This window comes from Neopelma chrysocephalum, unplaced genomic scaffold, assembly GCF_003984885.1.
Source record: "Neopelma chrysocephalum unplaced genomic scaffold, ASM398488v2 Primary Assembly neopelma1_159, whole genome shotgun sequence".
NCBI lineage: Eukaryota > Metazoa > Chordata > Aves > Passeriformes > Pipridae > Neopelma > Neopelma chrysocephalum.
In genome coordinates, this window is record NW_020897821.1 from 388,759 (window position 1) to 415,094 (window position 26,336).

The 26,336-nt window shown below is 38.8% G+C and overlaps 1 protein-coding gene across 1 annotated transcript in view; it reads left to right on the top strand.

Moving 5' to 3' along the window:
* Nucleotides 1–26,336, top strand: part of LOC113976410 (transcription initiation factor TFIID subunit 4-like) — a 147,405-nt gene that overhangs the window by 100,920 nt on the left and 20,149 nt on the right. The window contains exon 15 of the mRNA XM_027701552.1: nucleotides 1,603–1,725. Within this exon, the coding sequence (XP_027557353.1) occupies nucleotides 1,603–1,725 (123 nt within the window). The remainder of the gene's footprint in view (nucleotides 1–1,602; nucleotides 1,726–26,336) is intronic.

Consider the following 26,336-nt stretch of genomic DNA (forward strand, 5'->3'; position numbering starts at 1 on the left):
ATCCCGACCCCTGAGGTCACCACTTGTCACCACGTGGACATCAGCCATTGACTGCAGCTCAGAACAGCTCCTGGGGGTGTTGGTTGGCAGCAGCTGAACATGAACCTGGGTGTGCCCACGTGGCCAAGAAGCCCAGGGGCATGCTGGCTTGTGTCAGAAATAGTGACCAGGGCAGTGACCGTCCCCCTGTGCTGGGCCCTGCTGAGGCCACCCTCCAGCACTGTGTTGGGGTTTGGGCCTGATGCACTGACCTGCTGGCTGCAGTTCCTTTGTGCTGCTCTTCAGGTGCTCTCGGGTTCCCCTGCAGTCCCTCCTCAGGCTCTGGGTGTGTGTTGGCCTTGGCATCTTGGTAGGGGTGGGATGGGCCTCCACTGGCAACTTGAGTTGAAAGCCCTCCTTGGGGAGCCTGTGGCCAAAGCTGTTCATAACGCTTGATCACAAGTATGTTGCACTGCTAAATGAATAAATCTGAAAACTCCACAGGAGGTGGACCTGCTTTTTCTGGGCAGACATGAATGGAGAAAAATACCCGACACTGGCACTTTTTAGCTTAAACTTCCTTTGCTTTTAACATCGGCCAAGATCGTTCAGGCTCTGCTTGTATGTGCAGGTCACATGTAGGTGATGGCTGAGACACTTCTATCTGTGCTTGTCACTTCAGTTTTATTTTAATGAAGAATTGTGCCTGTATCATACAGTGTTTTATTACCACCACTGAATTTCTTGAGGAGTTGTTCTGTGTGTTGCTGCTGAAGCAGGAACAAGTATGACATCAGTGGGATTGGAAAGCAAACACCTCCTCGCAATTTATTGAGGGGTTTTGCAAACCCAAAGTTTTGAAATTATTAAGAATTGTTGCTGAAAGCTATGAATGCTTTTATCTAATAAAAATAATATACTGTGTTACCTAATCAATTATTCTTGTGTAGTATTGGTGATCAGAATATTTATTAAAGTAATAGTGTTCATGAGACTCTGACACTTAGATTAACTCCTTGAAAGGATTATACAGTTTATGGTGAAGATCCAATCTTGCCTCTCTTGTGCTGGCCAGAGTATTTTCTCTTATGTTTAATTCTTAGCTTTCAAACTAGTCAAATGTGTTCTTACCTAAAGCTTAATCCCAGAAAGCAGTTGTAAATTTGGGTTGTAGAGGTTTTGTGTCAGTATTACCTTCAGCTAGTGTTTAGGTAGAGGTATTTTATTAATTTAGATTTTTTTTAAAGAAAATATTGAGTATTTGAAACATTTAAAATAAATAACGAGATGAAAAAAATTTTTGTAATACTTGAATGGGCATTTACATTCTTCATGTCAGTCTTAAACTGGAGATATGTAGTTAGTATGTAGTACTTGCTAAGGCAGTTTTTAAGAAGGATGGAGTTTCCAAAATCAGTTGAGTTATTTGGAAGCAGAAATCCTGTGAAAAGTCATGAGAACTTCTGTATCTTCATTATTCCTCTAGGAACAGTGGCTGGGAACAGCAAGGTGCTGTCAGGGATTGCTCATGTGTGACTTCTGCCTCACGCTTACAGGTCTGAAAATAACATTTCGAAATGACAACAGAATAAAAAACTAAAGTGAGTTGTTCCTCTCTACCAGATGCAGCAGCAAGAACTGGCACAGATGAGGCAGAGGGATGCCAATCTCACGGCACTGGCAGCGATCGGTCCCCGCAAGAAACGGAAGCTGGATACACCTGGACTGCTCTCCATAGGAGGGGAGGTATGTGACTGTATAGAGTGAGAGAGATTATTACTCCTAAACCTCGTAGGAACAGCTAGAGTTGCTGCATCCAGTTGTTTTCAGTGAACAGTGTACCTTGAAAAGGCACATTTCTCAATTAGAAGGACCGTGAGTCCAGTTTATCTTCCCACAGTTAAAATGCCGTCTTCTCTTAGTTGTATTTTCAGGTATTAACTTTCAGCAGATAATTAAAGAATATTTTAAAAGTAGTTGAATGGGAAGTGTAGATCCTAAACTACTCACTGCCTTTGTACCTGTTTTCTGCTCTGCATAATCTGAAGGAAAACCAAAAAAAAAAGAGTAGGGCGTGAAGAAGTGTCCAGAAAAATATAACTGTAGGCTCACAGTTGGAACCAAGAGCTTGTAGTAATACCAGTAAGTGTGGCTTTGTGACAAATATGTGTCAAAACTTCTTCCAGAATGTCAGGTTGTCCCCCACCCCTGCAAAGATAAACTTATGATTGTGCTCAATTGTATGAAATTTTAATGAGAAGACCGTGCTCAAGAAGTAGAAGCAGATTTGTTAGCACGATTCTCTGTTATCTTGGATGGAGCAGTAGCTGTACTGCACAATGGAATGCAAGGTCATCCAAAGCCTGATGTGTGTTGGGTGGCTGGTAAGAGCCCTGTGCTGCTCAGCACAGATACAGTTGGGTGCTTTTTTTCCTGCTCTGCCTACACAGTGGAGTCAGAGGAATTCTCCCTATTATATGCCTGTTCTGAGGAAAAGGCAAACGTTTTGTTTTGAATAACTAAACTAACAGTTTTGGCTCAGACATTTGACTGTCTAAATGCCAGGCATTTCCAAAGGCCTTTTTGTTTCCCATTTTGGATAGCTTTTATCTGACTTCTCTCTTTTCATGTGCTAAGATTAGTGCTAGGGAATTAGCTGAGCTAGGAACAGAAGTGGATCTTGTTTACATTCTGAACTTGACTTAGGACTCCAAATATTTAGGAGGTGCTCCTGTTTCTGGTAAAATTAGTTTCAAACTAAGGGAGCTCCCTGTGTTTTGTGTTGTTCTTTTATTCCCTCCTTGTCATATGTTTGGTAAAGAATTTTGTTCTCCGTATGCACCTGTAAGAAATCTCACACCAACAGGCCAGAAGAAGCTTTATTAGAAGCTCAACTGGACAGTGACAGCTTTGGCTGTCACTCATTTAGAAATAATTTGAACCTTCTAATAATACATGGATCCTTTCAGATTTTAGCAACTGTACCTTCCCTGCTTGTCTTCACTTGACCAAGGGAATATTTTCTCCCAAGTATCAGAATTTGATTTTTATTGTCTATTGGCTCTTTTAAAAAAAAATGATCCTTTTGTAAGCTTTTACAGTTTGATGGACAAAATTGTGATCACCTTCAGTGCAACATTTTACTCAGAGCTCTCTGCCTGAGTGGGTTATTGATGAACAGCTTCCCTCTCTCCCTGGAAGCTCCTTATCTCCTGATACAATGCCTCAAGGAAAGATAAAGGTCTGTGGCAAATTTCGAAGGCTTCTGGAGTTTTTTGCTTCCTTTTGCTGCTCACCTAGCCCAAATTTTGCTAAACAACTGTATTGTTCAATTGGCAAATTATCCTTGGAGTTTTTGCCGATCCATGGATTTCCTGGAGCCATGAATTGTGTGCCAGTTCAATCGGAATTGCTCCCATCCCTCTTCTCCCAGCTTCTAACCATCCTGGCCAGCTCACAGAGATGCCTGGCTGCAAGCTGATTTCAAGGTCTTGGATGCTGTATCTGCATTGTTCAATGTCTTTTCTGGGGAACAGGACCTAAAGTGTTGTCAGAAGCTGTCACACAAGTTGGCTGCTGGAAACTCCCTTTCTGTTATTCTTCTGAGCTCATTTTAGGGCTGCTAGGCAGAAATAAACTCAACTCCTCCAAGATGTTTTGCTGTAAAGGGTAGTGAAATTTTGTATTGTTTGTCTGTCTGATATCTGTCTTTGGATTTCTGGAGATTATAAACATTGTTATGAGGCTGTTCTGTGGTACTGACATCCACCTTCAGATCTCTGACCTCCACTGTGGTCTATGACACAGATTTCTCTAAGCAATTTCTAAGCTGCTTAAAGCCCTTGCTACCGATAATCTCTGCTTGCAAGGTCTGACTTGGCCAGAGCTTCCTTGGCCTGCCTTTTTTTTTTTTTTCTGAGTCAAAATAGCCAGTTTTTGAATTGAAGTTGCTAATCTCCTCATTAATCTTTTTTTACTTACATGTCTGCTTTTGTTGCAGCTGAGACACTGCCCATATGCTGATCCAAAAAGAAATAATTTACAAATGATCCCACCCTGGCATGGTACATTTTTCTCCCTTTCTTAGTTGCATTGGCCATTTTTCAGTGAGAAGTGTTGGGTTTCAGTCCAGCTTCTTGTTTTAACAGAAATACCAGCTCACAATTTCTCTTTGGAAATCGGATCTTTTTAATGATACCCTTTTGATCTGAGCAGGAGGTCAATTTAGGGACTACTGATGGATATTCTGTTTAAGACAAAAAGCTGATGGAAAAGCTTAATGTTTCTGTGTTCAAGTACTGATTGTTGTATAGAGAGAAATCTCTTCTACAGCTTTTATAAATGTGAAAAAGCTTGTACTCATAATTGCCTATATTTTCCACCAGCACTTTGTTCGAGAGTGTTTTCTTTAAACTTGTTCTCTGTCTCACATTGCCAGAGCTCATTTGGACTTCCTGGCTCATTTTCAAGCCATAGCTAAAATAGACTTTTTTTTTGGATGGGAGGATTATCATAAGATCAGGCCCATCATTTTTCTCTTCTGTACTACTACAGCTAACGTTTTTTTGATTACTTTTACTTGGGGACATGGGAAATGGGCAGTTTTAGAGTGAGGTTATTTTTACATGCCTTTTAAAAAATTTATTTTTTTTCTACATGCTACCACCATATAAAAATGCCTTTCCAAAAAATATTTTCTGACAAAGTGGATGAACAGAGGCTGGATGTTCTGAAATGGCACTGCCACCACGTGTGTGCCCAGTTGCAGACTGTCAGTAGCCTGAGCCAATCTGACTGTGACCCCCATCCCAATCCCTGGTAGTGCATTCCTGCCTCTTCCCTTTGATTGGCTCTGGCTCTTGTTGTACCCTGAGCTAACCCATTTCCATGTGATAAATAGGAAGAAGACTAACCTAACAACAATAAAAAGTGAATAGTTCCTGCTTAGCTTGTTGAAGCAGTTTGGCCCAGAGCCCAGTGAGCGCTGGAAAGGAACTTCCAGCAAGACAGAGACAGCAAATGTGAGATCACCTGCACTTCATTCACTTCCTTTTCAGTGTCTTTCTTGTCTTCTTGTATTTTAGATGATCTGCTGCAAACACAGCTGCCTCTGTAGCAGCAGCAGCTCATCAGTAATTCAGCCTGCTTATTATTATAATGTGGTTTAGATCAAGAGGAAAAGAGAAGAGGTAAAGAGAAATGAGATACCTCTGGAAGGGTTCAGCTTCTCTGCCTTGCAGAGTTGAAAATATTGCATTTGCAGAATTTTTTAGGGACTTTCCATTTATTTAATAACAGTAGACAAAATTTTTTGGAAAAAGTTACAGCTTCTTGGAATTGAATGCATGATTATCAAGTTGGGTATCTAACAGTCCCAACCCATGTGCAGGGACACACATGGTGCCAGTGGAGGCAGAGGGAGGGCAGTGGGTCACATACACAGGTTACAATAAACAAGACAGCAACCACTTCAGCTCTTTAGTGAGCATCCTTAGGCACCTCTAATGTCAGATTAAATATAGGAAGTTTTGAGTTGCTTTTGTTTGCCTGAGTTGCTTTTCATTTGATTTCAAATCTATCCAGGTCACATTTTCAATGGTTTTTTTTCTTGAATTGTAAGGCTTTCAAGAGTTAGGATTCAAATTTGGTTTTGTTTATGAAATAGGTATTTTCACATAATTGTGAGAGTTAAAGCTTTAAGAAAAGGATTAACCATCCCAAGACTGGGTCAGGTGGCTTTTACAAGTTAAATATCTGGGTAGTGCTAAGGTGGCATGAGTGCAGAATTTGCATATTTCCAAGTCCCTCATTTTTTATTATGGAATTAAAGTGTAGAAGTTAAATGCAAATATTTTGCTGTATTTAATAATAGGAATAATAATAATAATAATTTGCTTTTTCATCGAGACCTATGGCTAGTACCCCAAAATACATAAATACCGAGTATATGTTTGAAATATCTGAGGGTATAATTTGTTTAAATATCAAGTGAAAGCCCTCTCCTGGTACTTGCTGGCACAGATGGTTTTTGAATACTGAGCTTCCAAAGGCAGCTTCAGGGCTAGTTCAGTGAATCACCACTTATTGAAGACAGTCATTTTAGGGATAAGAAAAAACCCTCTTTCTCACAGCAGAAGAGCAGTCATCTTAAGAATATGCAGCAAACTATCCCAAACACCATCTTTCAAAATGTGCAGGACCATATGTTGGGCCAGTGCTCAAGGGAGATCTGGTTCTCTCTGTGTTTGCTCATCCAGTATATTCCAGCCATTATAATAGTCCAGAAGGATAATGTTCTTGCAGACCTGGAAAGTCCCAAAACTACAGTTAAAACAGTGATGTTTTGCGTGGAGAAAAGCTAATTACTGAAGTGATTGTGAAACGTTATTTCGGGTACGAGGCGCCACATTTTTTAATTAAATTAATCTTTAAGACGATTTAATTTGAGTATTTTAAAGCTGTTTTCGTGTTTAGGTTTTGTACAAAACATGATTAAGGTGCTGGTTTAAGACTTGTAAATCTGTGTTATACCAGGGGCCTCCCAATGCAGGCATAAGAGAAGTTACTTAATCCTCCTGTCTATCAGGTCTTTATGCCATTAGTAACTCCTGATTTCTGAGTGAAAATGTAAGGATGGATTCATGACTATTTGAGAAGCACTGTGACATAGTTGGGAAAAAGTACTTTTGACTGCAGTCTCTTTTTAGTTATCCATTGCTGAACATGACTAATTTGTTTGCACCATTAGAGCTGACATTCTCACTTCATCTTGGGTTATCCACAGACATTTCAGCAATTATTTCCTCAAGTTGGTTGTCAATATTTTAACAATATTAAGAAGAATCAGGAATACTGGGCAATTTGCTCTTTGGAATGGGTCAGACATGAACTGTGTCTTGGAAAACCTGGCTTGGTTTCCTTCCTTTCTTGCTCTTTTAAACAGAAGGAGATGTACAGTGTGTCCTGCAGAAGTCTTTGTTACAGAGGGTTGTGCTTTGGCTTCTCCCCAGAGTATCTATTCAGCGAACATCACACACATTTAGAAGGTGATTCACCAGCCAATATATGAGGGGTAACTGCTTCTGACAGATCCCAAAGAACCAGAGCCAATGAATAGTCTTTTATTTGGGGGAAAAACACCACTCAGTGGGATTGCCATTCTCTGAGCAAATCTTTAGGCTGTTCCCTCACCTTTCTGGAACTAAAGTTAATTTTATGCCATCCACTTTCAAACGTGCTTGGAACAACTTGTTCAACAGCTCAAGTCTCAGCTTGGTCTTCATGCTGTATAGTTGGCTCTTGATAAATTACTTCTTGTTTAAAATGGTCAAGATATGTTTAGAAAGCTCTGGAATCTAAAGATCCTTTACACTGCTTAAGCTTGAGTTATATGAAAGCAGATACAATAGACCAGAACACCTTTTGCAAGCATTTATGGTTCAAGAAGTTAAAGTTTTGCTTTTTATGCTTTTAAAACCTGTAGAGTGAGAGCAGAACAGGAGGAATTTTTATGATTTATTGTATCATTGCCTTTTCAAGCACTCTTTGCTCCGTGTATCACTGCCATGATAAAATGCAGTGGTTCTCTCAGACCTGTGTTGGTGTAGGATGTCACTGCTGCTGACAGTTATGATTTCATTTGAGGTATCCCAAAGCTGTCAGTTAAATGTATGGGTTTGGATTTTCAAGGAGACAGAAGAAAGGAGTCTGTCCTTACTTTTTTTTTTCCCATGGAATTACATGCATACTACTTTATGAATCTTTGGAAATCTCAAGTTTAGCTTTAACTTCTGTGGCTTGTTTTGCTTCCTGTTTTCAAAACTGTGTAAATATTAAAATAGTTCACAAGAAACATGTTAACACCTATTGATGAAAATCAATCTTTTGAAACACTATATAGATGTTATCCTAATTAGCAATTGCACACATTTTTCTTAAATAAATGAGATTTCCTTTTAAAAATCAATTGCCCCAATGATAAAATTTCATTTTTAGGAATTTAATTTCAAACTGTGTTTTAGCCCTTGATGAACACAGGCTGGTTTTTTTAGAATTCCGATTTTATTTTGTGAAACAAGACTTGTAAAGATTACTCTAATGCATCTTACGGACTTGGCTGTGAAAAGTAGGAAGGCATTAAAGATGATGGCTAATGCTATGTTTACACTGATGATTAATAATGGTAATTTGGAGTGAATGTGTAGAAATACACTTCCGTGCCTGTTGCAAACAGACAGGAATACAGACAGTGAGGCAGGAGAACATGTTTGCAGGGATCTCAGCTGACAGGAGGAAAAAGCCAGGCAACAATGCAAGAAAACAGCAAGTGGCTCTGTGCCAGGAAAAACATTCTTTTTTACTGGGAGAGCAGCTTTGCATACTGTGTGTATGTTCCTTTGATCTATGTAACACAAAATATTCTGACAGAAGTTCAATGATATTAATCATTTTTCCTTATTGGCCAAGACAAATTTGATTTTTACTTCATTTGGAGATGGAAGTGGTAGTTGATCCCACCTGGCTGCCTGATGTTGATCTAGCACACAGGAGGAGACCATGAGAGCATTTCTTTCTCTGCTTTTCAAAGGCTTTCTTACTGCATTCTCACTTAAATAGTGTTTTGCTTCCCTTTTTTTTCTTTTTTTTTTTTTTCTTTTTTTTTGATGGAAATCCTCCTTGGTTACAAAAGAAAAAAATTACTGCACTTTTGAAAAGAAAATAATTTTAGCAATGTGGTCATATGAAATACAACTCTTTAATTTATGGATACTTTATAAATATAGTGTGTGCAGCTTATTAGCATGGAAAATGAAAACTTGGCACCCTGACTTTGGAGTAGTTAATAGTTCCTCCATTATTTGTCAGTCCCAAGGGAGGTTTGCTGCTGTACCTGGGAAGGTAGTGTTCCTCTTGCAATAGGCAGCTACCTTGAGGATGTGTGTGGACAGAGGGTGTGTGAGCTTCCTTTTTTGGGGGGGGTTAGTTTTGGGTTGAGTTTTTCTGTATTTTCAGTTGTCTTCTCTGGTTGTCTTCCTGATTTTCAGACACTGAAGGATAAAATCTGGTTTGCAGCCTTTGTTTTTCTGACACTTATAATTACAGAATTTTTCTTTCTTCTGGCTAAATAAAACTGATAAGACTAAGAGGAAGTCTGGAGGGTTTGCCCACTGACTTTAGAGGGTAAGGCCCAAGGTGCTGTGACATTTTTTAGATGTCAGTGAAAATTATTTTTAAAGCCTGACCAGAAAATTTTCAGGGTGTAACTTTTCAACATATACATGGAAAAAATTATACCTGTATCTTAAAGTGGCAGTGCTTCCTGTTCAAGTGATCCTTCCCTAGAGGAGTCAGAAGAATCATCAGATAGATTAACCTCTTTCTCCCTTCCATCCTATTCAATGCCAGGTACATTTTGTGGAATTTTTTTTTCCTTTTTGCCCAAGAAACTCTTTACTGAAGCTGAGGTTTGAGAAAATTCTAAAGAACTTGAAATGTTTTAAGATGCATATTTTTGGATATTTTCAGCCTGATTCTTTTATAGGAAGTCAAGTGATGTATTGATCATACAGAGGGTGACAGTTGGGGTCACATTTTTAGTTTACCCTGAGCCTTTAGGCAAACAGTCTTGAACTTCAAGCTTTTAATGTAAACACTCTACCTAGGAGTACTGAACAGAACTTATTATTATTTTACCTGATGTCAATTGTAGAACCAAACCACTCTCCAACCTGTGTGTCCCTTAAAGGGACCTTCCCAGCACTATGCATTATGCTACAGTTAAATGTGCTCTTACAAAATCCTGTTGATAAAAAAGTAGAGGGTTTTGAATGAAAAAAAAAAGGCAAAAAACCTCCTGACAGATAAACATTTCATTCAGAACTTACTGTGTTATTATATATACTAAAAAATTATCCCTTCATCTTAAGTAGTCCCCATCGAAAACAAGCTCAGTGTGTAAGAAAGAAAAATGAAAACAGGCCTTTCATGGCCTCCTTTTACCGTATGCAAGTCTTCCAAGATTTTAATGTAAGTCAGAGTGTTTTCTTTATCAGTTTATGAGTGTTTCATGTGTGCATATTATATGTACATGTGCACAAAATGTAAAGCCAGGTCCCTACTACAGGTTTCATGAATAATGTCATCATGAAATGACACAATATCAGGAGTTTGTGGTGCAGGTAAATTTATTGTAAGCAACTTTGCTGTTCAAGGAACATGATGTATTTTTAAGGTCTGTGATCTGTTCTGAATTGTAAGAGTGTTTTGAGCAAACCCTTGTTTCATTTGGAAATGAAAGCTCACACTTCTTTCACATGCACTGACCAATCTCCTACTGTCCACCTTCCTCCTTCACAATCTGGCTAAAATTTGCCAATGATAAAATTGAAGGTGGGGCTCAAATATTTAAACTTTGAGCTGAAATGAGCCTCTCAGCTTTGTTAAAAACTGTTCCCAAGAGGCGTGAGCAGCGTGCATTGCACATCCTTCCCTTGGAAGAGCCATGGCAGAGTGAGTCCTGTTTGGCCACATTCATGAGAAGTTAAAGAGTTTGAGCTCTAAACCTGCAAGGACTTGTGCACATGCTTAACTTTAAGCAGAGTGGTTGGTCTGTTTGAAGTCAGTAATGTGCCTCGTGTAGAACATTAATTACATGCAATAAGCTTTTGTTGGAGCGCTGTGTACGTCGGTGTTCCTGTCAATCTCCTTGTCTTTCCTACTGCATGAACTCACCTTTCCTACTCTGGTTCTGATGTAGGAAACCATTTTATTTTCTCTTTTTTTCCTATGGTAAACCCAGAGTTTTCTTTTCTAGAAATTAGCATCTTACATGCTTTAGAAAAGTCCTGTGCTGTTTGACCACGGAGGTCTGTGGGACTATCAGTGTGTGTTAAATGCAGGTTTATGAAGTTTCCAACATGTCTTGAATATTACGGGCAGTATTTTGCTTTCAAAGAAATAATACAGTTAAACCAGCTGATAGTGGGATCTTCGTCTTGGTGTTCCTTTTGTTACACACTCTGTTCTAGTGAGTGACTAGGAAAAAAGGGGTTTTTTGTTTTTGTTTTGCCTGGAGTCAAACAGGAGCATGCTGGTTAAAGGGATTCTGTGGGGGCTGGAGAGGGCCTGAGGGAACTCGGAGAGACATCTACCACCAGCAGCTTGTCTGTTCAAGCTAATTATAGCTAGGGTACTGTTTACTTTAGTGGTGTACTCCTTATTTATTAGTTACTTGGTTACTGCTTGCCTTCAAGTTACAGGCTGGCAGCCAGTTCCTGCAGGGGAGGTGCAGCAGGGAGGGAAGGGCATCATGCAGCACCCCAACCTTGGCATCCTTTTTTACACTGGTGGGGCTTGGGTTTTTTTAATATAGGCAACCAAAAAAGCAGTCAGAAAAAGAAGAAGAGAAGTTAAAAAATAGCAACAATCTAAAGAAATTTTTTACAGTCTAGAGGGACTGTGGTGATAAAATTATCATGAGTGTCTCCATGACTTGTCAGTCAAATTGTTTCTTTTCCCTCCTTTTCCTCCTGTCTTTGGAGTAAAACCTTGCTTTTTTGGCCTATGTGAAGTTACACTGATTTGAAGAAATTATGGTCTTTATAGCTTTTTAACTGGTACCACTTTTCAGGAATCTGGAGTTGGTTTCACGGGCAGTTTCACTGACTGGTGGGTTGGTTACACATCACTTTTCCAAGCATGACTGAAAACACACACACACACTCCACAGTGTTAACTACAACTGAGTTAAGCTATTATAAAACTTGTGTATGGAAACTCTAGGTCAGTTCAGAGTCCCAGTGCTGAAGAGTCAGACTTTAGGCCATTGAACCACTTTGGGAAGTCTTACCCTGACTCACCCTCTCCCTTTTCTGAGGAGCTTTGAGCAGGGCCTGTTGATCAGCTCTCTGAAGGAGGTGGTGCAGTAGGCCTGTTTTCACTGGCTTTTATTATTCTGTTTGTAGTAATCTTGGTATAATAATTATCTCAGCAAACAGAAGGACAAAGAACAGCAGTGTTGTATGGGGAGGCAAATGAAGAGAATTGAGATTTTCTGCAGAAAGTAGAAGGTATCGTAGATAGTGATTTCCATGCTTCAGCACCATGAAAATAGTGTTGACCCATGCTGTAATTATCAAGAAAAGAAATAATTCTCCAGTCTTTTTGAGCATGACAGTCTCTTGCAAAGCCAAAGAGCTGAACCTCTGTATGAGGGACCAATTACTGAACAATTTAGAGGAAGCTCTGTTAGGAGAATGAGCAAAAAGTTCCATAGAAAAGGCAAAGTTTCCATCTCCAAAGGGAAGGTAGGGAATGCAAGGAGCACAACAGGTTAAACAGCCTTGGCCAATGAAGTGAGTACCCTTAGGCAGACCAGCATCTCTAATCAGTGGTAGTGGTACTAGCTCTGAGGGGAGGGAAATTCAGGCTGGTGCTCTCATGTAACATTAAAAAGGACAAGCAGTCTGTCAGGGGAAACAGTCATTGGTGTGGGATTTCTTCTCTTGATCAAAAAGACAGCAGCACTGCAGCCTGCTTTATCTATAGGGGAGGTGTTGGCAGAGGGCATTTTTTTCCCAGGCCATATCACTGTCCTGTGATACATTTTTCCCTCTCCTTTAAAGAAGCCACCTACATTTCTCTCTTTAAGCAAGGTTTTGTTAATACCTTGGTTTTCTTTTTTATATTTGTTTTCTTTTTTTTTTTGCTATTACAATTAAAAAAAAACAATAAGAAACATCTTTACAAAGCAAAAGATGAGCTGAATCTAATGGACTGGGAAAATATGCCTGGTGCTTGTCTCCAAAGCCAAAATTAATTTTCTCATCTCTGTAAGTAATTTTTATGAATAGCATCCAATTTCAGTACATTGAAGCTCAATTACAGGAGGGAAGAGGAAACAGTGCAGTCTGCTCAACTCCTGCCCACAGACACCACTGACAGCCATGAGTGTGTTGCCTTTTGGTAAAATGTATGTCACCAGAAAATTCTTTTATCAAAAATTTTTATCCTCAGCTGTGTAGCTACAATGAGGTGGGATGAATTTGATGCTGCTGTTGACTTACTTAGCTTTTATCTTACTAAGTAACAGAACAATGAAGAACTTTCCCTGGTATTGTTGTCAGCTGTGCAGGTAGTCAAAGTAAGAATAGTTTGCCAGTGATGTTAGTAAAAAACATGCATCAAGATATCAAGTATTCTTTTAATTTCATGATATTCCTTAAATAACTCAGAAGCAATATGGAAGGGCTTCGAGAAGAAAATTAAAACAGAAGGTAGGTTTTGTCTTTCTGAAGGGATTGTAAATAAAAATTGCATCTTTGGAAATATTTGGCATCAGTGTCTTATGTCTTGATTGAGAAACCAGAAAAAGAATTATTTTTATTTACTTCAAGAAGTGCTATGAGTCTGAATCTTCAATTAGTTATTTCTTAGTATTGTGAAATGTTCTTTATTTTGGTGAGCTTACCTGCAGTGGGACTGTGACTTCTCTGAAGGACAAGGAGAATTACAACAGGTGATTTGATTCCATCCCATCATAATGTTCAGTTTTGAGCATGCCAGTGTCCAAATCAGTTGAGCAATGACACATTATTTTAGAAAACTCCTAATGAAGAACATGAGAGTCTGAAAGTCTGAAAGTAACAGGCTGGAGTCAACTCTGTTCATCTGACTCTGGACTCTACACAATGAAATCTGTAGCTGTGTATAGACTGTGTATTTCAGTTTGACATCTGATCAGTTTACACCAATTAATGGAAGTTTAAGATTGCTTAATGAATGTTTTAATGCTTTTCAGTTGACATTGTTGATATCTACTGAAGACTCCAATGTTCCAAGTATCTTCAGAAGTTTCTGCCTGGATCTAGTTTGTGGCCCATGAGTTGATGGTATTCACATATAGTATTTATTTTAGCTGTGGTGATTAATAAGTCAGTTTGACCCGTTGGGGTTTCTTTTCTGCAGTGCCATATATAAAAAAATGTAATGTAATCCATAATTCAGCTTGTGCAGCCTGTGTTGAGCCGTAAATCCTGGTTGGTCTGCAGTCAGATGCATTTTTTATTCTAGATCTACTGAGATACAAGGTTTTGTGGGCTTCACAAAACTTTTTAAAGGATATATATTGCCTTTTAAATAATTTATCCTGATGGCGATGAAGACCAGTTACTTTTTAACATAATTTTCTTTATTTAAGCCCTTACTCTCTAAGTGTTACATAGTGCTGTGGTAAATTTATTAAGCTGTACTAAGTGTGGGTGGGAGACAGCAAAGCTGCATTTCTTCTTATGAAAATGTTTTTCCAACTACAGATTCTACGAAATCAGATTTTTGCTTTTTTTACTTAAATTATGAATTTAACTAAGTCTTCTGATTTCAAAATCTTTAAAAAGGCAGTGTCATCTATAACTTACTTCTGAGTTATTTAATTAAATATATTGAGATTATTATATTTATAATATTATCTCATTGTTATAATATTGTAATAATATATTAAATATGTTATTGAGATTCATTGCTTTTTAAATTGAACATGTGATCACATAAACGTTAACAACAATTAGAGTTTTTAAGACTTTCGGGGGTTTATTTTTACCTCCAGCATTCAGTTGGGATATGTGAGTAGCTCTTCTCTGAAAACTTCTGATTTGCACTGAATTTCTGATACAACTTTTCTCCAGGAAAACAAACAAACAAACAAACAAACAAACTCAAACCAACAGCAGCACCTGAATAGCTTTTCCTGCCCTCCCTCCCCTCCAAGACAAAGCCACCTGCCCTGTGTCTGGTTGGAATGAGCATCACGTAAAACAGACCCATCAAGCTGTGTCACGTTAATCCTCCTTAAGCCTCTTACACTCCAACTGCAGAGCCACCCTAACACGGGGAAGTTGTTCAGAACTGACACCCTACCAGAGATTGCACATCAAAAAAAAAAAGCTTTCCCCACCTAGTCTGAAGTGTTCAGTGTGAGCTGCCCTCCCAGATCTGATACAGGACACTTCCGTCTGCTGTGCCGGATCATCCTGACATTTGGAATCCGGATCCATGAGAGGCATGTCATGTTAACAGAGCACTACAACAGTCATACTTTGTCTCAATTGATGGGGGGAATTGCAGCACACAGAGTAATTCGTGTTGACAGTAAGAACTTGCAGATAGGCAGCCTAAAATGGTGAAATCATTATAGAAATTTATTTAACTGGTTGAGTGGCCATAGCAGATTGGTTGAGCCAACCAAAGCTGGAGACTCTGAAGGAGGTTTCTGCTCTATTGCAATTTTAAAGATTAATTTATGCCTGGTTTATATATATCTTTGGAATATGTATTTTGAAACACTTATAGCAAAGTTAATAGTAACTGATAAAATATTAAGTACATATTTTCATCTCTATTGTTCATATAAATGTATCCTTCCATGGTTAAATTTTGAGGAAAAATATTGAAAAGAAGGCAAGCATATAGTCAAAAATAAACCCATTGAATTTTTAGTTATATTTCATTCTCTTCTGAAGAATGTGTTAGCAATTTAATGAATAATATAATTTCACAACTTGTTTTAATTACTTCATAAAATGTTTTCCAATTGCTTGTTATTCTGTGGATTTAAATCTCTGTGACAAAAATCAGAGTTTTGTTTACAGAAACTGAATAAAGACGAGAGTTTACAGGAGGAGCTACCTTAAGTATTTAAACAATGCTATTTATTAAAGAATCTACTTTTAAGTTTTACTTCCTTTTTTTTTTAGGGGTGAGTGTTTACAAGCTGATGCCATACTTTTCCCACTCCCACTGTAAATTCTTGTGCTATGTGTTAGCTGCAGCATGATTTTGCCTAGTTAGAAGAGGGCCCATGGGTGTGATGCAGGGGCATCCCCAGGTGAAGAACAAGAGGGATGACATTTTGTCACTGCGTTTCGTTTTCAGGCAGTGCCAGCTCCTTTTGCCTGAGTGTGACAGTCTAAGCTATGTTCCTGCAGTTTTTGTTCATACAGGGCAGTGGTGGCTTCGAATGAGACAGGGGAGCCTGTTGGTCTGGCAGTATTTTTAATGCATTATTATTTTTCTGCAAAGCACCTGATTCCACGGCCAACCCTGTGTATTTATTATTACAGGCGGTTGGCTCTGAGAGAGAGGTGTGGGAGCACCTCCTGTTCTTCACTTTAACCAAACCCTAACCAGTCACCTACATTTATATATTTTCTTAGAACTTAATTTCAACAAGTTTTAGTCATACCCTCTAGGATCTCCATAATACAATTCTGTAGGTACAGCAAATTCTTTAAATCGCCGTTAGCAGCAGAGCACACAGGCATGTTACAGACTTTAAGCACGAGAGACCTAAGTCTGCAGAGAGAAATATGCTTTGAGTATTATCCATATTAAAAAAGAGATATCCCAAACTTTGCATTTGAAAATACTTCTCTGAAGTGTCACTTTCCCTGTAAATGCTGATGTGTGTTGGCATTAAACGGTTGTGTGGAGAGCGCTCCGGTAGGGTGGGAATTCTTCCATTGTCAGTCTGGCTCTGCTTCTGTCTGTGGCTTACTGGAGCTGGCTTTGTGTGCTCTTATCTTGTTCATTGCTATTCATAACCCATACCTTTGTGAAGATGGGCCTTTATTCCTAAGAAATATTTGCCAAGTTCCTTGTTCCTTTATGTAAAGGAACAATAAATACTATTTGAACGTACATACCTTTGATTTGTTTCCATTCTCAGTTTAATTATGCAGTGTGTGTTTTAGACACATATGCCTGATTCTTGTCTTGTATTAATTTGCCTTTGCATGTTAACAAGCATGAAAAGAAAGCAATCAAAAACAGTATTGCTGTCTAGGTGTGGGGTGTTCTGGGCCATCCGTGTGTTCTGGTGATAGCCCTGCTTTAGGAGAAGGGAAGAGCCAGGTGGTTCTCAGTTTCTGGATCATTTAAGGAAATTGCCTCCAAAGATGAAAATTTGGCAAGTCCTCAGCTCTATGAGAAAAGAGATCTCTGGCATTTGGCTGCACTCCTCTCTTCCCCCTTTATTCCCCAAACTCCTGTTTAGTTGGGGGAGAAAAAGGCTGGTTGTGTAGTGGAGTTGGGTTGTGGTAAGTGCAGAGCATAAGGTACAGTTTGCAGTATTTCTGATAACTTGTATAAGTTCTGTCAACTAGAACTGAAGTGTTCTTAACATCTTCCTTTAGTTTTTCAAGGTGTTGAGTTGAGCTGACCTATGTGATAGTAAGGGAGAAGTAATTACTAAGAATTCACAAGGCAAATGGAAGTGCAGGGATCTGGGATTGATGTTCTGATTCGCTGCTACACAGGTACTGTGTAAGGTTACCACTTCTGATTGAAGTCTCTTTCTCCTTTGTATATGAAAGCAGCATAATTAATCAGGCTGTAATGAATTCAGGTACTGCTAGTTTGTCACCTCAAGAGAGAAGTTACCAGAGCAGGATGAAATCCAATTGAAAATATGGTTGGAATTAGTATTGAAAGAACTGTTTTAACCTGTGTAACAGTAGACACCTTGTGAAAAGGTTGGGAAATGTGTGTTGTATGGCTTGAAATACATCCCCAAAAATAAGTGGAAGTTGATACAAAATTCTCTTGAAAATTTAAAACAAAAAAAAATACTGGTTTAAAATGCATTTTATGGGTTAGAAAGGGAATGTATTGTATCTAGATGAGGAGTTTGCAGCTCTAAATGTTATCTGATTTATATTTTTAGCTTTGTCTTTGTTAACAAAAATCTCAGATCGTTTCAGTGTGAAAGTTGCATCAGGCATAATTTCTTCCCTCAAAATCAAGAATCACCAAGCAAAACAATGTTTTGGCTTGTGGTTTAAGTTCTTACTCTTGGTGAGCTCTTACAAGTGTTATTTGAACAAAGGTGATGTTTTTGGTGCTGTGCACATTTTAAGTTATGGAAGATCTGTATCATTATTGTTTGTGCTGTTTTCAGATGTCAGCACTGTTGTAAGTCCTGTCTGTAGTTCAGTAGGAAAAATCCATGGGTGTGTTTGTTGCAGCAAAAATAACCAAAATAACAAAAACAAATCAGGTTTTAGGCGTTGCTTTATTCATTTAGGTGATTTTTGGAATGCTTTTTATTTCTGTTATTGAGCGAGATGGTATTTTAGCACTGCCTGTTTTGTAGGGCTTCAGAACAACAGTCCCACTGCGAGTGACTGCACCGATTTCCATCCCTGTGACTTTGCTGGGTTGTCACTGCCGGGAGGGTCGGGCCGGGGATGTCCTCACTTGAGGCAAAATCCACTGGATTATTGGGAACAATGAGAACAGGGTATGGGCCCGGGCTGGTCCTGCCCGGAGTGACTGGGGAGCGCTGGCAGATCTGCAGGATAATGACTTCAGCGGGGGGCAGGGAGGAGCAGCTGGGGGGCACAAAGCCCTTGATCAGCACAGCTGGATCCCCAGCGAACATCTGTCTGTACTCTTAGACTCGACACTTCTGTTAATACTGGGGGCTGTATTTGCATTTGTTAGATTATTTTGGTAACAGTACTTTCCCGTCTCTAGTGTTCCATGTCTTTCCATAATCCCCTCTCACAGCAAAATCTGTATTGGCAATTCCGAAGAAACAGAACAATTATCTTCGTGTAACCCTTTAACAATTATTAACTTTCCTATACTTTTCCAGCAATGGTTATGTGTGTAAGTCTCAGCGAAGAGCAGCTGTGAAATAAAAATAAAGGAATTACAGAAGGAAGCTGTTGGTTTGTGTAGTGATTGCCATGGAAGAGCTGTGATCGCACTCCCTCAGAACTGGGAGGAGGAGTCCCTGTGCCCGTGAACTCAGGATATTCCAGTCATGAAGCTCCTTTCTCTGTGCCTGTGAGGGAGTGAATGGATGGGCAGGAGGTTTGAATTTACAGGCCAGTGCACACTTGACCATAACTGACTTGATTATAAACATTCTTGTAATAATTTAATGACAGCATAAAGAACAGGGGGAGGAGAAGCTTCGATTCAAAAAAGCGGTGTTGGGAAGGAGCACTCTTGGTATCTGTTAAGCTTCCCTGCTTACTCTTATTCATGTCTTTCCCTTCTCTTCTATGTTCTCTATATGCTTCAGAGAAACAAATCTTGTAAACATTTGCTTGGTTTTGGCATGGAATAATAAAGCAGACAAGTGTCACATGAATGATTGTGACACTTGTACAAATGTCTCTGAGCTCAAACAGGACAGGCAAATTATGTTTTGACCCATTAACCATAGCTGTCTTAGGTAGAAAAAAAATGCCAATTTATCTAAACACTTTAATTCAAGCATGCACTTCAGACTTAAAAATTTGGCAGAATCATACCTTCTAAGATTACGACTTTGTCTGCATATTAAAAGCATGTCAAGATGCATCTTTCCATCTTTGGTTTACTGAAAAATCACGGTTTTGAGTGGATGGCGGGGAGGAAAATCAAACTGAGTGTTTTGATTCCATTTCATACAGATAGAGACCATCATTTTGCCATTCCTACTGTTTATCAATTTAACTGCAGTACTGTGGAAAAGAGAATGATGAAGGTTTTGGATATGTCATTCTTTGGCATCATCAACTTCTCAGATTTCCTTTCAGCTCCCCATAGTGTTGTGTTGGGATTCTGTGGTGGTGGGAAGAAGTTCTCTACAACACAGTAAATGTGTCTCTCCATAAATGAATGTGGGGTAGTCTGGTTGTGGGGCTCAGATGGAATGCTGCAAATAATTTATTTTATTACTTATTAATGTTGATGTTGGAAAATTTCTAATTTTGAAGGGGTTTTTTTTAAAGAAACTGAGCTGTATAAATTTTGCCATGTCTCAAAATAATTGGAATTTATCCAATTTCCTTTCTAATGTAGGTGTTTCTGTAGTTACATACCCCTGTTAGAGTCTGATGCCATGTGAATTTTTTCAGCCAGGTCCCAGTCTTATGCTGGAAGGATCACTCAGTACCTCAAGATCCCCATCTTCTGCCTTGGTTTCCTGTCTTCTTCCTTACGTGTTCCTTACCTTGGCCTTCCTTATATATTCTCAGCTTTCTTTTCAAATAAGGAAAAAAAATAAATCAAGGCAAATTATTTTAATGCTGGAGTTCATTTTTCAGAATTGAGACCTCACTTGTGAAACAGTTTTTGAAAACTGTATTAATGTTAATGAATTCTCTGTTGCTTGGTTTTGGCTCTATAGTTGGTAATATGATAATACATAACACAGCTCAAGAATTTAGGACAAAGAGCGAAAGTTTTAAGTATTCAGGTACTCCTAATTTGAGCATTTTAATGGGTCCTCAAAGTGCAACCTTTCATTAATGAGAATATTTTGGAACAAGATTAGCAGTCTGTGGCAAGGAATAAACAGATTGAATGTACATTTGTGTAGACCTCTTTAATGGGAACAAGGAAATGAGGTTGGATGTGCTTAGCTAGGAGATAAAAAGCCCATCTGAGTTAAAAGGCATAATAGGAGTAAAAAAGCGAGGCACAGTTTTAGAGTGAAATGAGAGTGAAGACTTGGCAGATTAGGTTTGCCTTAAGTCTATGATAGTTAAAATAACCCCATTTAAAATTTTGAAACTGTAATTTACATGTTCCTTTATTATTATTCAGATTAATACTAAAAGGGCAGAAGTCATCCAAGGAACTTACGCATTCATTTTCTTCCCTTTCACTACTCTGCAGATTTGTTTCAAAATATTTTTCTAGTACCTTGAATTTTGTTGCTGTTTTTTGTTTTGACAAGTTTTCTTTCTGACTGTCTCTTAATGCTACTGAGAAATAAAGATGCTTTTATAAAATGCTTTCAAGCACAAAAGGAGATGGTTTTCAAGAGATTATTTTACATATTTACATATTTTACCTTAAGCATTTTGTAGTCACTGCCTACTGGTGAATGTATCAGATTTTTACACACACTTTCAAAATGAACCAGTTTTGCTTCTAAGCCATTGCAAAGGGAGGAAATGAATTCTAACTTTTTTCACTTCATTTTCACATCCTCACATTTCCTTATTTCACATGGTTTAAAACAAAATGCCTCCAGCATTATTTTTCCTTTCTCAAGAGCAAAGTGAATGTGACTTTTCTAAGGGGGTCACAGGATGCCTCTGAGGCCTGTGGGTGTTACTGGACTGCTGCCTGCTTTCAGCTTAACTGAAGGGCTTGTCATAGTTTTCATCTCCTAAGAAATTAGCCCTAGGTGCTGGCCAGAAGCAGGAGAAGGCAGCATTATGAGTCCCACGCTGGTTATTTCCCACTGACATCAAATCCTGAGGTTTTTAAATTAATCCTACACAAAGACAACCCTTCATTTTGGTGCCAGTTTGAAATTAGACTGCAATAATGACCTTTTAAAGATGTCTAGTTGTTAAGATAACCCCCTGTTGAAACTTGAAGGTGGCTGCTGCTCCCCGTGTGGATGAGACGTTCCTGAGGCTGCGGCAGGTTTTGTAAAGGTGGCACAGAGGTGACCTGGGCAGTGGTGGCACAGAGGTGACCTGGGCAGCCCCAGCCAGGAAAGGCAGAGCTGCCCAAGCCCACCTCACCTTCCAGCTCCCCAGCCTTGCTCCCAGGAGCAAACAAAGGGGCTTTATGAAGTTCCAGCAGGCAGATTAGTTACAAACCACTAATAGAAGACTTGCACAAAAGGGGACCGACTTGGCCATCAGAAAAAGTTAATGCTTGGCTCTGAGTGTGAATTGAAAGCATACCTTCTAATGCCTTAACACCAGCTGGCAACTGGAAAAGCTTGGAAAATGGAGTATTAACAGCAACTGTTAATATAAACAAGTCAAAGAAAGTGATTTAATATATGCTACCCCCAAGTGTTACATCTGAAGTGAACACTGGCCCAGTAGAAAATAGGAAACATGGGACAGATCTGCATAATAAACAGGAGATTTTTGTCTATTGGAATAAATAGGAATTTGTATTAGTCCTAAACTAAAATTACTCACCTAATTGTTCCTGTTTTTTCACCTTGGAGTTTTATATCATAAACCTGTATGAATTTACCACGTGCAGAATTGTCTTTCACTACTAGTAATAAATAGGTATGAAGCTGGAGACTTTTAGTCAAATTAATGTGTGTAAACAAAGACAAGACACTGTATATCTATGAAAAATTATTTTGGTAACAATTACCCTTAGCAACTGTTTTTCTAGATTTAAATTATGAAAAAAACATTACCATCCTACTTTATTTGTGTTAAAAGGATATCTGTGTTTTTTACTTGTAAGAATTGCCTGCTCATTTTTTCAGGGTTTTTAAATTTGGCAGTGTTCAAAGGCAGTTCCATTGTGTAGAGTATAACTTTGATTGCTGAGGCAAATTTGATTATGATTTCAACTATACGTAATATATGAAAATTCTGGCTGTTTAACCAGCATCAGTGGCATGTTTTCCTTTAAAAACTGGAGTAGGTCCTGTAGAATGAGCACTTTTCAGCTGTTTAAACACTCCACCTTTGACTATTCACAGATACATTTTTAGTTCTATTATCAAAAACAGAAAATATGCATTAAACATTTTATTATTTGATAGTGTACTCCACCATCTGCTGCCATGATGCACACAACTCTTACTTGTTTTGGGAAATGTACTGTGAAATCTTAGTTTGAATCTGTAGATTTTGAAAATGTGCAATATACAGGCGTTTGAGCATTCCTTTTATAACCCTTAGCATTGTTAGAGATTTCAAGAGCTTCTTTGCAGCATTTCTTAAGTTAAAGGTTTATCAAAATACAGACACAAGAAAAATACCATTTGTATCTTGTATTTTTCTTTTGTATGTTAAAAGAGTGGGACTACTTGCTTTATCAGTTTAGGGAGGTAGGAGAAAATTGAATCTCTTATTTTGTGATCATTTCTCTTCTTTAATACATTTCACCTAGTTTAGAAGTATGGATCAGAAACTCGCAAGGAAAACTGATGCCCTTTCCTGCAGCTAAATTAACAGGAATCACGTGGAAAACAATCTGAGCCTTGTATGAAAAGGGGAGCCATTAAAATTAGCCCTAAGCTATGGACTGCACCCAATATCACTAGAACTGCACTCACTGCAGATGTGGAGGCTGGCTCTCAGGCAAACTGAGCTGTGTTGTATAGCTACAATTAAAATCAACTCCTCTGCCAAAAAATAAAAGGGAGGAGGGTAGAAGGAGAACATCAAAGACAGATTGAAATGTGTAGTTAGTAATAAGAGTGGTCTCCTCTTGAACCAAGCCCTGCAGCGATTCATGGCCCCCTTGTTAATGAGAAATTTTGACCTCTGGTTTGTAAGTTAAACTTGTAATCCCAGCTAATGAAGTAAATCAATCCCAACTTCAGTCTGTTGTTCCCATTTTTCTTTCCACAGTGTGTCTGGGAGTTAGTATCCAGGTCTACAAATACGATTTGGGGGAAAAAAATTATTCTGCTGCTGTGTAACTTCTCCTGTTTCACAGATTCACTTAAACATATCTAAAGCAGGCAGATTATTTTAACTTGTCTGTGTACTTGCAAAATGTCCTATTGCTTTGGGTGTTTGGGCATTTAAATAAGAGGCCTCAGTTACCATTTTAAAAGGGAAGCTGGATTTGTAACTATCCGAAAATATTTGTCTCAAACAGCTTTATGCTAGCTAAAGCATGTAGATCCATTCAAAATTATTTGAGGAGCCTTATTTTAATTCTTGCTATATATTTAAGGGGATACTGATGATAGTTTCGTCAGCAAAAAGGTCTCCCAGTGCAGTCTCAATTCTGAGAGAAAACAAATTAGCTGACAATAAAATGAATGCAAAGCTAAGTTGTTAATTCTCATAATGTGTGGATCATCCTTTCAAATACAGACTTCTGTCTTGTGAGCCACCGAGTGACAAAAAACCCAGCCCCAAACCCAGCCCAAAAGCCCTGGTGAAGCCTCTGAGTTGATTCTGTGTCACACCATGTTATTAAGGAATCTGTAAGAGATCAGCAAATGATATGAAAGGAGATGAAGTCTTTTTGGCAAAAATAAGGAGATGTCAAATTCATAATGTGATCCCTTAAAGGAAAACATAACCAGCTAGAGACAAAAAAAGACTTGCAGCTGCTTCGTTTTCCTTCTGCATTAGTAATTGGCAGTGCTGTGGACCCTTCTGAATGATACAGGCCCTTTTTTGTTCTCATCTGTATCACTTCAAAGAGAGTTTTTACATTATTTTATGGCTATTTAGGGGCAGGATCTCCCTAACTAAATGTGTTTTTCTAAATGAAGGGATACACAAACTCCCCCCTGACTGTAGACAACTTGCTGCATCTCTGCATCCATCTCTGCTCTTCCTGGCAGCTGCAGTGCAGAGTTTTGGAGGGGGGCAGAGTTTTGGCTCCCAAGTTTCTGGCTCTTAACGTTAGTTTTTCATAGCCATATTCCTGCAGTTTGGTCAACAAACCTCCCCACGTAGTACTACCTTTTGTAGAAGTCACGTGTTTCGATTTCTGTCATGAAGAGGGAACAAATGACCAGCTGCTCCTGTATTTTATGCGATTTTATTACAGAAAAGAAACATTTTTTGCAGCAGTGAAGTCCCTCTCCGGGGATTGCCCCAGTTCAGCAGCTGTTTCTTCTGTGCTGACCCGGCGCTGCCGTGTTTTGGTTACCTCGGGGACCCAGCCCGGTCTGTTCTCTCTGGAAGTAGGAGCCGTATTATTTTTATGCCTTTAAAAAAGGGTGATTCCTGACTGGATTTGATTACTTGCTGCCAGAAAGCCGAGAGTGGTTTCCTCAGGGCAGGCAATTGTCAGGCGGCCGTGGAGTGCCCAGAGGGGATGGTTCCCCCAGGCTGGGGACACAAAGGCTCCTGCAGTGAATGACCTGTCATCAGCAGGTGACACCTGGCCCTTGTCTGTCCCCTCTTAACTGATGGAGGCTGGGAATGGTGAGATTCCCAAACCTGGAGAAAAGACCCCTTTGTAACTCACTGAAAGCAGTTTTGAAGCTGAGCCTTGTGGTGAGGCCCCTGAGTAAGTTCCTTTCAGCCTGTCTGAGGAAAACAAAGCACCTGAACCGGTGGGTCTGAAAAAAAGAGGAGGTGGGTGAGCAGAAGCTTTTAGAAGAAATCGTAGAATGGTTTGGGTTGGAAGGTTAAAGACCATCTTGTTCTTTTGCAGAGGACCCACAAGTTGTGGAGAGCGAGATGCAAGAGGCTGTCTCCCAAGGAAAGGGAAGAAGAGCTTTTCTGTAGAGGAACAAAATATTAATGCAGTCCAAATATAGAGATTATATCCCCTAATAAGGTTTAGCCTGTAATATATATTTTTCCCAAGGATCAAATGTAGTGAAAATTTTTATTACTCAAAGTTCCTCTGTATCTAGAGGGACTCCATTTGGTTTATAAGTAACACATTAAGTGTTATATGTGATCTTCAAAGTATACGTGAAGGGCTAGATTAAACTGTACACTGTTTTTGTTTGTGATAACACTGCACAATCATTAACTTTACCTGTATTTTTCTTTGAAGATGCTCATGACCCTCATAATGATTTGAAGCTGGGTGCTTTATGCTGCTGCAATTCATTAGTGCATTATAAGCAAGAGTTTGTAATAACCTACTTTTTGTCTCACTAAATTTAAAAGAAGCTCCGTTAATTTTGACAACAAGTGAAGAAACGCAGCAGCGAATCTGTTCTCCAGTGATACACCTTGGTATATGGAGGATCCTGTTGTGAAGAACTTCGAAAATAATCATGGTTTATTAGCTGCACAGTCTTTCCCCCTTTGTTTCTATTCATTTAATTTAAAGTGAAACAACTCAGCATGCAAAACTAAAATTAGCTGCAAAAAAGGTGTAAGTGAATAAACAGGCAAATCCATTAGAGTCGATGGGTTATTGGATCCCTTGCCATTCCTCAGATGGCGGCCTATTAAAAGTGGTAATGTCTGCCTCCAGCATGGCCCCGAGGCACCAAAGAAGGCCAAGACAGGCATATTTCACATGCATCAGACACAAGAATTAAATAGACCAATGTTCCCTAAAAGACTGAAGTACATCTCTTTCTGACGTTCATCTCGGGCAAAAATTCATTGATCTCAGTATGTCCCTTGGCAATTATAAAATATTAAATCCAAGTCACACTTTTCTAGTTGGCTTAATTTTTTCTCTATTCACAGCTTTCTATTTGATCAATTTTAACAAGTTAGGAATAGCATCTAATAATAAAATAAAAACTGCAGAGTGAAAAGTTTGTTCATTTGACATTCCTATATTTTTGTATTTAGTCCTTAGACCTGCCTGTCATTTTATTGTGCTTTAAATAAATTTGCAAACGAAGTAGATGAAAAGAATATATATTTATTCACTCAAAAAACCTCTCCCTGGTATCCTTTGAATTAGCAGTTTCTTTTTAAAGC